The 12460-nt window shown below is 41.5% G+C and overlaps 1 protein-coding gene across 1 annotated transcript in view; it reads left to right on the forward strand.

Annotated features, from left to right (window-relative positions):
• vps13b (vacuolar protein sorting 13 homolog B) overlaps nucleotides 1-12460 on the forward strand; it is a 297430-nt gene that overhangs the window by 66643 nt on the left and 218327 nt on the right. The window contains exons 18-19 of the mRNA XM_083910541.1: nucleotides 8262-8396; nucleotides 8977-9156. Coding sequence (XP_083766667.1) covers nucleotides 8262-8396; nucleotides 8977-9156 — 315 coding nt within the window. The remainder of the gene's footprint in view (nucleotides 1-8261; nucleotides 8397-8976; nucleotides 9157-12460) is intronic.

The following is a 12460-nucleotide window of genomic DNA, read 5'->3' on the forward strand; positions in this document are numbered from 1 at the left end:
TGACACTGATATTTCCCCTTGCTTGGAAACAAATGCAGTCTCTTAGAAGACCAATATCAACAACAGTTTTTACGCATTTTTGCACTGCATGAGAAAGACTGCTCCTGTCATGGCTAGCAGTTCACATGCCTGTGATCTGACCGCCTTCAGGAGCATGGGTCTGACGCAAATCCCCCTGTGACGCTGTGGCATAATAAGTGTCTGTAATAGCTCTGTGTTATTGGAGGGGAAGAAAGTGTTAATTTTCATATCACTCTGTCACCTCCAAAAGCTGATGCCTGGTATTGTGTGCATTAAATTTTGGTCTGGTTCTAGAACATACCCGTCTGTCTTTTCTCTCTTCCCTGCTTGGTTGGCAGTTGCTGGTAAAAAGTTGCCTTTCTGGAGACTCAACAGGCAAGGTTGCACTTAGCTCAGTTTTCTTGTGTTTTCCTGTGCACATTTTGACTGATGTGGTTTTTCTTTCTCACAACCTTAATGTTTCCTCATTTATCAATCAAGACATGCCGGAGGAACATGCAGGTTTGCCCTGTCATTTAGTGGACCCTTACACTTAGCCCATCAAGAATTTCTCATTGTTCCACTGTGAAAATGAAATGAGGAAGGACAAGAACCTTTTTTATGGTCTGTGGTTGTCACAAATGTCAGTAAAGCGATGGGAAGCTTAATGAAAACCCTGACATGTCTGTTTCTGCGTGGCCTGGCCCCCTCACTGAAATATCCATACTTCTTTGAAGAGGTAACTTATTGGTTTGGGAGAAATTTTTGCCTGTCTACTTGTCGGCTTCATGGATTGACATCAGAGCAGGAAGAAAGCAGGAGAGAAAGAAAAGAAAGAGGGCTTTTTCATCCATACGCAACTGTATTTCTAACATTAAAAACACGTTGTGTCAGCATCAGAGAGCTGATAAATAAATCTTGGAAGGAATTTGAGACGGTTCTTGTCAATGAAAACTTCAATGAGCTTCAGACGGCGCTCACCCCACTCCTGGCAGATTGTGATGATGTTTTAAGTCATTCCAGACTCAGTCCTTCCTCTTTTCCTTTGTCTTCCCAAGGCTCTTTACTCCTTCTCTGTCGTTCATTTCTGTTCAGAGCTTGTGAGAGAAGCCAGAAAAGATGATGCAGAAGAGAAATTGCGTTGACCCTCGGTATTATTAAAGTTATTATATTGGATTACATGAATATTTATATGGTTAATGGGATGAGAGACACATGAGGTGCCTGCGTTCTGTTCCCTCAACATTTAAAAAAAAAAAGAAAAAAAAAAAGCAGTGCACATGAACTCGCACTTAACACACACACTCCTCCCCTCATGGTAGTTACTTCAAACACTCATCGGGGGACATAAAGCTTGTCGGTTCTCTCCATGAATTTCCTTTCATCATTCCCCTTTTCTCACCGTCGGCCAGCTTCTGGGGAAAGATGATATTTGAGGTAGCGAGTACGAGAGAGTGTGCCAAGGATTTTCTCTCCCCTGTAGCCCACTTTTTTTGTCATGGGAAATAAGATGTGATGTCAGGCATGTTGGAGAACATGGAGGATGATCCCGGCACAGACTCTAGAAGCCCGGGTTTCACAACAGCATTTGATTTCTGCTCTCTGATTTGAATCATTGATGGTTTCTCAGAGGCATTTTTCCACTTACCATTAAATCCAATCTACAATTGGCACAGTATTGTATATAAATGGTGGCTGAGATCATCGTGATCTATCATGATTTTCAAAAACCTGGCTGGTGGTTGGTAGTCATAGGGCAGTTTACTTGGCTGGTAAACCTTCAGTTACAGTAAGGCTTCTGTCAATTTAAGCTTTCATCATCCAGAGTTGGAACAAATAACTCATCTCCCACATGCAGAGCAGCAACTGACACATGATATGAAAAACCCCTGCAGTCATGTTGTATGAAAACTTGAAGATGTGTCATCATTAGATGGTAATAACAGATAAACAAACCTAGGAAAAGGATATGCAGTGTGGTGGAAGGCAGTGTCTCCTTATGCATTTTTTTAATCAAAACTTATATTATTGTGAGTAGGTAAACCCGCCATTTCTAAGAGGTCTGATAGAAGGATTAAGCACAACTTAATTGTGCGTATGTGCCAGTTGATAATTAAGTACTGTAAAGGCTGGAAGATATTTTGCACATTTATTTTGTGACAAAACAATGGTTCTCGACCCAGTCTCTGAGAATGACTTGTGTATCACTGAGACATGAAACAAAGTTGAATGAAGATAGAGTGGGCTCTACAGCACCCATCAGACTGTTTTAAATGCTACTAAAAGCTGAATCAATGACAGCCCCAAATAAATCTGTTTGTGTTTATGTCATGTGGTAGTGTCTGCAGAGCTGGCTCCCTGCTGTGAGTCAACTGTCCCATCTGAGCACAGTGACGAGCGCCAGCTAAGCGCATAGCTCCATGTCACACGGCCGTAAATATTCGCCGTTACTCCCACTGAAGTGCCTCAGCACCAAAACCCCAGTCACTTATTGGCTACCACCACACACAGACACATTCTGCCTCTGTGAAGCTGAGACCTAAATATTGATCTCAGCAGATTATTGATAAACAAGAATGCTCTGCTTGATTTCCCTTCAATCAACTTCCACCAGGCAAGTGGAGAAATGCTAGAAAGCCTGAGAAAAAGAGCAAGTGTGAGTTATAGAGACATAAAGATCTAGAGAGTCATAGAGAGGGAGAGCAGTAATCCAGTTACATTTTAGTGATGGAGGGGCTGGTTTAGCATCATTAGTTGTGGTCTGTAGTTTCAGGCATCTCTCTCATGGTGGAACCACAGTGGCATTCCATCCTGGCTGGTACTTCAAAGTCAGAATGCCCCTGTTTCTTATGCTAAACAGATTTGTCAGGGTAGCATTAGGCTGGGGATATGGGAGATTGAGAGGCAGGCCCTCTCATCCAGAGCTGTGTTTTAATGGCCTATCTCACCACTGGCTAATTGTCTCCTTACAAGTAGCTCTATGTCACAGCACATGTTTTGCTATGACTTTTTTGCACATCTGTCTCTCCCCTCTCCTTTTCCTCTCTCTCATCTTTCTCAATTGTTGCATACGTGACCCATCCCCCTCCACTGTCTTCCAAACCCCACTGCCTAGGCCCATTAGTGTTGGCCAAATTGCTTCCGCATGATGACTCCTTAATTGTGGTAATTCAGTGGCAGAGAGAACCACAGTTTGAATGTGCAGAGAACATGTGTCACTGTTTTAGTGGGCAGACAGAAAGACAGGCAGCACCTGGAGGGGATGATAATCATGAAAATTAGACCCCCAGCCTCTACTACCGCCAGTTCTTACACCCTATCACTGTCTTTACACCAAAACTATTATAGGCAGTGAGTACCACTTGCACACCCCACCACTCTAACCTCTGCCCAGTGTGCTGCAAACAGCTTGGCAGAGCTTTGACGTTGGGATTTAGCTCTCTCTCTCTCGATCTCTTTCGCACTCCCTCTGTTTTTCTTTCTTGTGTTCCCTTACTCTGTTCTTCCAGCTGCACTGTGAGGGATTTTGTGTTAGAAATATGGAAGAATTTTGTTTTGATGGGGTTGCATGTTTGTGGTTATTCTGTGATGGAAGCCATCACTTCTCATATAAACTGCCCAGTCCCTATTCCATTTATCTGAAATCAGCTGTTCCTGCTACCTAAATGAAAGGAACATTTTCCTGCAATAAAGCATCCCAGCATTACGACACCCCTTTATCTGCTTTCGTTTATAGACCATTCACTGCTTGGTGAGTTGCTGAAAATAAGCATAATGGATAATATTTCTATTAAAGATATCAGGAAAAGTTATGGTCGGTCATTTTTTAAAGTTGTGATGATATTAAGAGGATATTTTGTCAACAGTAGTACGTCTTGCTATAGGCTTGTTTTCCTGCTGCCCGAGGTGCTCTCTTCTCGGCTTTAACTGCAGGACAAACCACTCACCTTGTCTGTTTTCCTGTCCCACTCTCTCTGCATGTGTCTGTATTTTTTCTGTGTGTCAGAACTGGGCAAGGTTCCAACGGACCTCCTGCTCCTACTTACTGCTTCTACTTCAGCCCCTCCTGACTTGAGAGAGACAGTTATTGTTTCTACATCAGCACTTAATGGCTCAGCTGGCTGCTTTTGGTCTACCCAACATGTCAATGTCTACTTTTTTTTTTATCAACCCCATAGCTGCTGTGGGCGCATTGTCAGACTTAAGGCACTTAGGGCTCTCTTTCTTTCTCTTTCTGTCTTTGTCTGTCCATCTAACCATTAGGGTTTGGTGATAGTATACATCCTCTTGTCATCCAATCATCATCACATGTAAAACTGATGCCCAATTCAGTAATATGTGCCAGGGACGGGAACTCACTCGTGTCTGTGATGTAGCTGTGTGGGGGTAGAGCGAAGGTAAAGTGAATCAAAACACAGATTTAATGGCAGAAGCCACAAACTTCAGTTTTCATTAGCCTTTTTCCATCTTGTGCATTCATTTATTGCCAGACACCATTAGTTATTTTTACACAGACCCTCTTCCTTCCTCCTCTTTATCTTATAACATGTCCATGTTCCCATGTGGATGTCCAAGCTTATGCTTTTCATTTCCAAGGTGTGTTTTGGGAATGCAGTGATTGTAAATGTTGGTGTCTCCAGTTTTAGCATCATTGTAAGGCAACTTTTCCATGCGGTTCTTCAAAGCACTGAGAGCAGAGGACATCAAGACATTTCGGAATGTGTAAAACATGGCTTTTAAGTCTGCAGATGTCTCCCTCTCACACACATACATTGAGACGTTCTTTCTTCCTTTCTTGCTTTCTTTCCTCCTTGCTCTCTCCCTGGCTCCCTCCGAGTATTTCTCACTGTATCCACTCTCTTCGTGTTCAGGATGGCAAATCCAGCTGCCCACAGTTGCTCTCTCAGTGTTTGATGGAGTGCTGTAGCCTTTGGCCCCAAGCTGTGTGGTTGTGAACTCCTTGCACCTGCCCTTACTTGACAAGTAACAGCACAACACACGTTTACTCCGTCAGAAATGCGCGGACGCACATGTCTGGCTGTAACACACACTGCAAAATAAATTCACACAAACCTATCCATAAAGCACTCTTCAAACCAACAAACTACCAACCCTTGTGTTTTTCCTCTTCCTGTGTACCCCACTTTTTTATAGTCCAACAGCTGGACAAGACATTGTCCAGAGTCCCACCCAGCACCCACCAACCCCCGGCAGGTGTTCCCTGCCCTTTCGGACATCTGTGTGGGCAAGAGGGATATGTTATAGTGATACCCCAAGTGCTATTTATCAAAGAGCAACCAGAGTGGAGGGAATGGCTGTCAAGCAAATCTTTCATGTCCCAGATTGGCTTGCAATTTTTAACATTTCCATCTTTTCTCCAGTTGGGAACAGTTGGTCTGTATAATGGCCTCCGCATCACTGTTGCAAACATTTCTCCCTTAGTGTAATGTAAAGGGAAAATGATCACTGGAGCTGGTTATCCATCATCCATAAATGTAGATGGGTCATGTGTTTTTAGGTTCACTGAGGCACAGTCTATAATACTGCCAAATGTCTGGTGCCGTTCTTTAATGTCAAATGGATGCAAGCGTTATTGTTTCCATTGGGAGAAGGGTGCTTAGTTTTATGTAGTGCCCTTGTCATACTCTATCTTTCCCTCTGGTACTGGTTCACATTAAATAACCCAGTGTCTGTTTGTGTATATCTGCATTCTGCATCAGTTTTTTTTTGCTCAGCAAAACTTATTTAAAGCTAAACTTATTGAAAATACTAAGGAAACTCCCACAGTTCCAAGTTCCAAACTAAAAGAGTATTGTGAAACACTAAGCTATGCATGGGCTTATGCCTGAATGAGGACATAAAGAAGAATATTTATGCATTTGACTCTTGAACTTTCATGTTTCCAAAATAAACAGCAATGAAAATGACAGTCAGTCGTCTTCCTGATCTAAAAGCTAAAAATAACACTAGTTTTTGTCAGAGCGTGCTGGCTATTTTGACATTGAGTATTAACAATTTAAATATGTTCATATTTATGTTTGACAGATATACCATATAGCACTGTTATTATAATCTGTTTCCAGGATAGGCCATCAATTGCTTGTTTGGACTTGGTGAGGAAATACTGTAATTCACATGGAACTATTGTCCTTTAGACAGAGGACGCTGGAAGAGAAGCCAGTAACCAAAGCCACAGAGAGACTACTCTGTTTGACCTGCAGATATATAAATGGTAGATAGGGATACAGAATAAGGGTTATTAACATTCCCATCTTGCATTTGCGCTGATGGATGACCTTTCAGACAGCAGGTGAAGAAGTTGCTGGGTAATTTGTCTGTGAGAGGGAGAGGAGGGAAGTCGGTGGTTAGGGATTTTAGCAATTGCCGGTAATTCCCTTGGTTTAATGTGATGTGTAAATGTGTTTCGCTGAATTGCACCCTTTTTCCCACTGCCTTACGTTTAACAGTACAACTACTTTTAATTTGCTTTGTTGTTAAATGTGCTGTTATGGTGTCAATCACCCCAGTTTATGTTTGCAAAAGGTAAACTTTTGGATGGCCTCCGAGCTTTTTACCCATTAAATGAATTCAAACTGAATTGGTTTGAACAATCAGACAGAGAAAAGGATTTCGGGATAGGATTAGTTGAAAAGTTCCTAAGAGGTAGGAAATCAGAGTTGGGTATGTAAGAATGTAAGAAAAAGAGAGAAGAGAGGATGTGGATGTAGAACAATAAAAACCTTTAGATGTGCAGACTAGTTCCAGGGACTGTTGCCAAATAATGTCCTGTTTTTATAGCTTCTCTGGTAGCCCCACTCACCTGTGCTTTATTAATGCAAAACCTTTTTCACTTACTGGTAAGCAATAAATAATTTGTTCTTTATCCTTTTTTTTGTACTTTATGTTTATATAGTATTTTCTTTTGAGTTTGCCTTTTCCTGTTTGTTTTCCATGTATGAGTTACTTATCTTAGTATCACTGGATCAGCATTTGACAGGGAAGGCCACTCTCAGCTGCAAACTCTGTCAAAAAGTGCTGTGGACGCTTTTCAGAAATGAAGTGCTATCACTGTATGAGTGGATTGTTCTGAGAAGTAAAGCCTTATTGTTACAGGTGATGTAAGAATTTAATGCGATTCCCTCAGACAGTTCCAGCTTACTGGAAGAATGTAACTTGATGGATGGATCGTCCTCTTCTCTCTCAATGGGCGGTTTGGCTCAGAACTCCCTTTGCTTCACAGTATCTTTTCCCCTGTCCAGTTTATTTCTCCCTTTCTGTTCTGTTCTGTGTTTGAAATAGCCTCTCACTGTAGAAATATCATAATGGCAAGTATGTAATCCCTCCTACCCCCCCCCCCATTTCCACAGTGCAAACAGTTTCGTTCTGGAAAGATGGCAGACGAAGAGTTCCTTTACACTAGGCTGCCATAAAGAGAAATAATCTTAGAGACTCTGTGATGTAATGCTGGTGTTAGGTGAGTTGTTGTTGACGCTAAGATTGATACAGATGGGACTGTACTGGATATTCTTTTGGAAAGATATACTCTTTATAATGGCCCATTACTCATACTCCTAATAATGCTTGTTATTTAACCTAAAATATTTGATTTGTTCAGTTTAATAGATTTACTGTAAAAAAAACATTTGGACAAGCACTTGAAAATTTGTGTTTTTTTTTTAATCTCTTTCAGTTTCCTTCCTGTGCAGATTTTAACAAAAGCATTGCAGTGATGTTGGGACTTTACTGTAGTGATTCCAAAACCCCTCAGTCGACGCTAAGTGTTTTTATAGGAAACTTTTGTAAATCCAGAAGAGTAAATATAAAATCAAAAGTTGCCTCATGAATGATTTTCAGACTGCATCAGCTTGTAGTTATTTTATCTGTAAACACATAAAATAATACTAATAAAAATAACAGGCACATGATTAGATTTTAGCAAAGCCATGACATTGTGAAGGTTAAATCCTGGTTCTGCTTTTCTGTTTCTGTTTCCTTCCTCCCACAGTCCAACAACATGGGGTTTAGGTTAATTAGAGACTCTAAATTGACTGTAGGTGTGAAGGAGAGTGAATGCTGGACCTGCAATGTGTTGGGGAAGTCTGTATTTAAGAGCACTTGGGTTTTTCTATGGGAGAGAATGAAATGGACAGGGGTCAAGAATAATTAAAGGCCAATCAAGTGCTTAACAAAGCCACAGCAGCAGTGTTTACACCTGCCGGACTGCACTTCATTTTCACTTTGGAGTTTTTTCTTTTTATTAGGTGTGAAACCTCTGGGCCCGTCACCGACTCTCGAGGGCTCGGTCCAAAACCTGGAGCTGAAGTTCTGCAGCCGTGCAACGGTGAAATGTGCCTCAGGAACCTTGGGAGCTGTAAAAGTGTGCGCCAGGACCCCAGGTGTGTGCAGCTGTGCCCTGTTAAAACTTTACTGCCTGTGTAGGAGGGAGAGAGTGAGACCGGCTAGACTCTTCTTTTACTTGCTATAATGTGCCCTTTTACACATTCAGTCTCTCGTCGCCCTTTTTTCTTTATATCCCCCTCAGTCTTAGTGTTGATTTCTTTACCATTTCTCCTTGGACACTGTCACTGGGTTGTTACCACGTGTTTGATGGCAAGGATGTTTTTTGGAGCTAGTGTCAGAGTTCACAAGGTCAAGCATCAAGCGACATGAAGTCAGTCAGATGATGAGATGTATTACAGTGGTCAGTATTGAGACACATTAAGGAAAGAGGAGGAAGAGGCAGTAATACAATGCTATATAATCTACTGGGGGAATAAAATAAGTAACATTTGTACCTTCTGCTGGTTTATTTAGACCTCAGTGGCTCATTATTTTGTCATGAGTAATTATTTATAAATCAGTACTATATAATAAAAATCCTTTTGAATGAAAAGTCTCAGACCACATTACATAATTAATGGAAATGAAATGAAAAATGATTTTATTAACTACCAGTCTTAAATTCTTGTCTCCCAGGTTCCAGTGATGGAGTGAAGGAGAAGTTGGTTCCTCTGATTCAAGGACCTTCTGACACCAAAGAACTCCATATGAGCCGCTGGCTCAATGAGATCCGCAAACCGGAGTCTTTGCTTGCCCCAGACCTGCTGGCGTTTTCTGTTCTGGTCCCTCAGCAAGGAGACAATTGCAGGAACTCAGGTAGACTCTACTCTCATCTCCTCATCTCCGGATTATTGCTTCACCCATCTTTTTGAAATCAATACCCCCCGTTGATATACTTTATTGTTGTGGTTCTCTTGTCTGGATTAATGACAGGGATTGATAATCCATGTTCCAGCTCAGTTCTAATGCAAACGTTTTGGTTTGTTTAGATCAGGGGTCACCAACCTTTTTGAGACAGAGAGCTACCTTAAGGGTAAAAAATAATATGGAGGGCTACCATATAATATTTTTTTGTTTGTTTACCATTTAAATGATTAATATTATGCATTCAACTGCATACACATTCATTCCAGTGCTTACTCCTAACGATTATCAGTTTGTATAAACAATATCAAAGATATTTGACTGAGCCATCATACGGATACATGCAAGTGAGGTGAAGTGAAGTGAGCCCGCGGGCACCGTATTGGCTGCCTGAGGGCTACCAGGTGCCCGCGGGCACCACGTTGGTGACCCCTGGTTTAGATCATCATGTTTTCCTCCCTCCTAAATTGTCACACAGTGCCCCCCTCTCAGTTTTTGTTTATTATAACTGATTGTTTAGTTAAGCCAATAAAAACATTTCTGACCAGTATCCTTGAAGCAGGGTTTGCGGCTCGGTTACTCTTTTCAGGCAGCGTGAATTCTCTAAACAGCAGTTATTCTTTGTCAGCACTGGGTTGAGCTGGCTAACAACAGCTAACCACTGGAGGATTTCTGTTGAGGGCTGCACTGATGTCAGGTTGCAGTATGTGATTGCGTCCTTAGACCACAGAGTATATTTCTGGTGTCAGTGGTCGAGTGTGTGGGTGTGTGAATGTGTGTTTAGAGTTGGGGAGTGGGATCATTCAGTAGCACTTTTCAAAGACTTAAAGTTGTATTCAGACAGACAGCAGGAAAGCTCAATGTGCTAATGTACTTGCTCGAGTAAGTTCCTCTGTATCAACAGTCAGGTTTACCTTGATTCTTTCAGTATGGTCCGTGGTGTTTTTTCAAGCTGAAATTGTTCACGTATCGTGCTTTTTCCTGTAAACGAGGCCATAAAAATCATTAAGCTCTCTTCCCCACCTGCAACTATAAGAGCAGGCAGCCCAGCTGGGCTCATTGTTAAGACTTCTTCATACCTTTATGTACTTAACAGTGTTTTATATGTCTTGGCCTGCGGCTCAGAATGGTCAACAATACATGACTCATTTTAGGTACTGACGAAGGCATCTTCCAGTCCACGTACAAATAAGCAATTCAAGCACACACAAAATCACATATCACAACCTGATATTTGACATTGTTATTCCAATTCATCATTGTTCTCTTCTCAAATTATCAATTGCATGTTCACCAGATATGTACAGATCATTAATACTGTATCTCAAGCTACACCTCTCTGCTTTTGGAGGATTTGTCTTTGTGTTTCTGTTCTATAGATTTTGTACACTAGCCTAGATATGCATGTTTCAAAAAAAAAAAAAAAATAGTGGATGAATCATGAAAACATAGCTTACAGGACAGCACAGTGCACACATGAACATTTTTCTCTTCTTTTGTAAATCACATCATAAACATTTGTGAGAATTGAGATTCAAATGTCTGCGAGTTTCTCAGTGTGCACCAGGGGCTTTTCCTCAACCCTTCCCTGCCCCGAAGCAGATACAGGAGAAGCCTGGGGTGACTGTGTAAAATAATACACCTCCACTACTTCCAGTTCTTGTTTTTTTAGAGTTCAGAGTCACAACTGTACATCACTTTAAATACGGCGCTGTGGAGATTCATTGTATGGCCTTGACTCACGTAAACCCTCAAACTGGGCGCTGAATCATATCAGGCCTCTACACTTAAAACATGTCAGCGCTGAGATAGAGATAGATCTGGTCTCAGCTGGTTTCAGACTGTGAGAAGGTGATACAGCTGTAGCTTAGGGTAGAGCGAAGTAAAAAGATAAGTACAGTTTAGAGACGGTGGATTTCGGAGGTCATCACTAACCAGGAATTCTGTTGCTGTTTGAATGTCATCCAGTCAATCATTGTCCCATTGCTAGTGAACGGTGTCAAGCCAGCGCTGTAAATCAGAAATCTGAGGCAGGGAAAAGCTTAGATTTCATAGGCATCGCACAGTTTGGTAGTTGTGAGGACTCACAGAATACTTTTTGTGGAAATGACTGTGACATAGGAGAACATTCTAAAAGAAACATTGTACTTCTGACAAGTATTGTTCCACCATTTATAGTCTCAAAACACATTGACTGATATTCTTATACAGAATACAGGTGAATTCTTAAAAATGCACAGCCTCAGCCTCAAATAATAGCTCGTAAAGAGACGGTATAAACATTTTTGATTTTTAAAACCTGATCTGAACACAAACCAGGAGACCAAATAGAAGTAAAAAGAGGGCACGAGTGAAAGAAGGAGAAGGTGAAAGGGAGGTGGGAGCTGACTCCCAGAAGCACTGGATATATCATCAGCAGATGTGGAGCAGAGGAAGCCTGTTCTCTTTCTCATCACTGCCTCACTAGTTCTTTCCGTTAGCATGTAATGTTCTTTGTTTCATCCGATTTAAAATCACAAATCAAGGTTCTCTACATATATTTCTACCCCATTATTTTTTTAATAGCGTGACAGTTGATATATTCATCACTGGGTGCTTCATCGTTGCATTTGTAGTTTCCAAAGGAGAAAAAAACAACTTAATGAATGAAAGCAATGTTGTGCATTAACGTTATGTTGTATGTCTGTTATATTTTGAACACAAAGCACTTCAGAACAGCTGATACAGACACACACACTCACGCCAGAAAGCTTTCTTTTATTTATAGCATACCTGTCAGTGCAGTCAAAGCTGGAGACAACAGTGTGGCTTGACAAAAACAGTTTCACCAGAGTGTGTGTGTGTGTGTGTGTGCGTGTGTGCGTGTGTGTGCGCGTGCGCACAGGCATTTTTTGGTGTCTACTTATAGGTCTGTGTTTTGTATGGTGGTCAGAGTGACATCAAAGCCTTTGGTCTGTCCACATGTCCCATGTCCCTGCTGTCAACCAGAGGGTGACTGGGAGCCTGTTAGAGCAGTGTTAATGGAATGATGGATGTATCACCTCATTTAGCCAAAGATGAAAAGTGGAGTAGCACCATTCTAGATGGCCTAAACCCTTTTGTCCCATAAGACCAACTCGAGAGGCTCAGCGTTTTGTGATCATGACATTTCTGAATTGTTGCAGCTCTTGGACTTGACATCAAACACTTTTTGTGCGTCCCTTGTGGCACTATTGATTCCATTCAGAAAATGTGTAATGTGTGTTTATTCCACATT

Source organism: Microchirus variegatus (genome assembly GCF_963457635.1).
Source record: "Microchirus variegatus genome assembly, chromosome: 1".
Classification (NCBI taxonomy): domain Eukaryota; kingdom Metazoa; phylum Chordata; class Actinopteri; order Pleuronectiformes; family Soleidae; genus Microchirus; species Microchirus variegatus.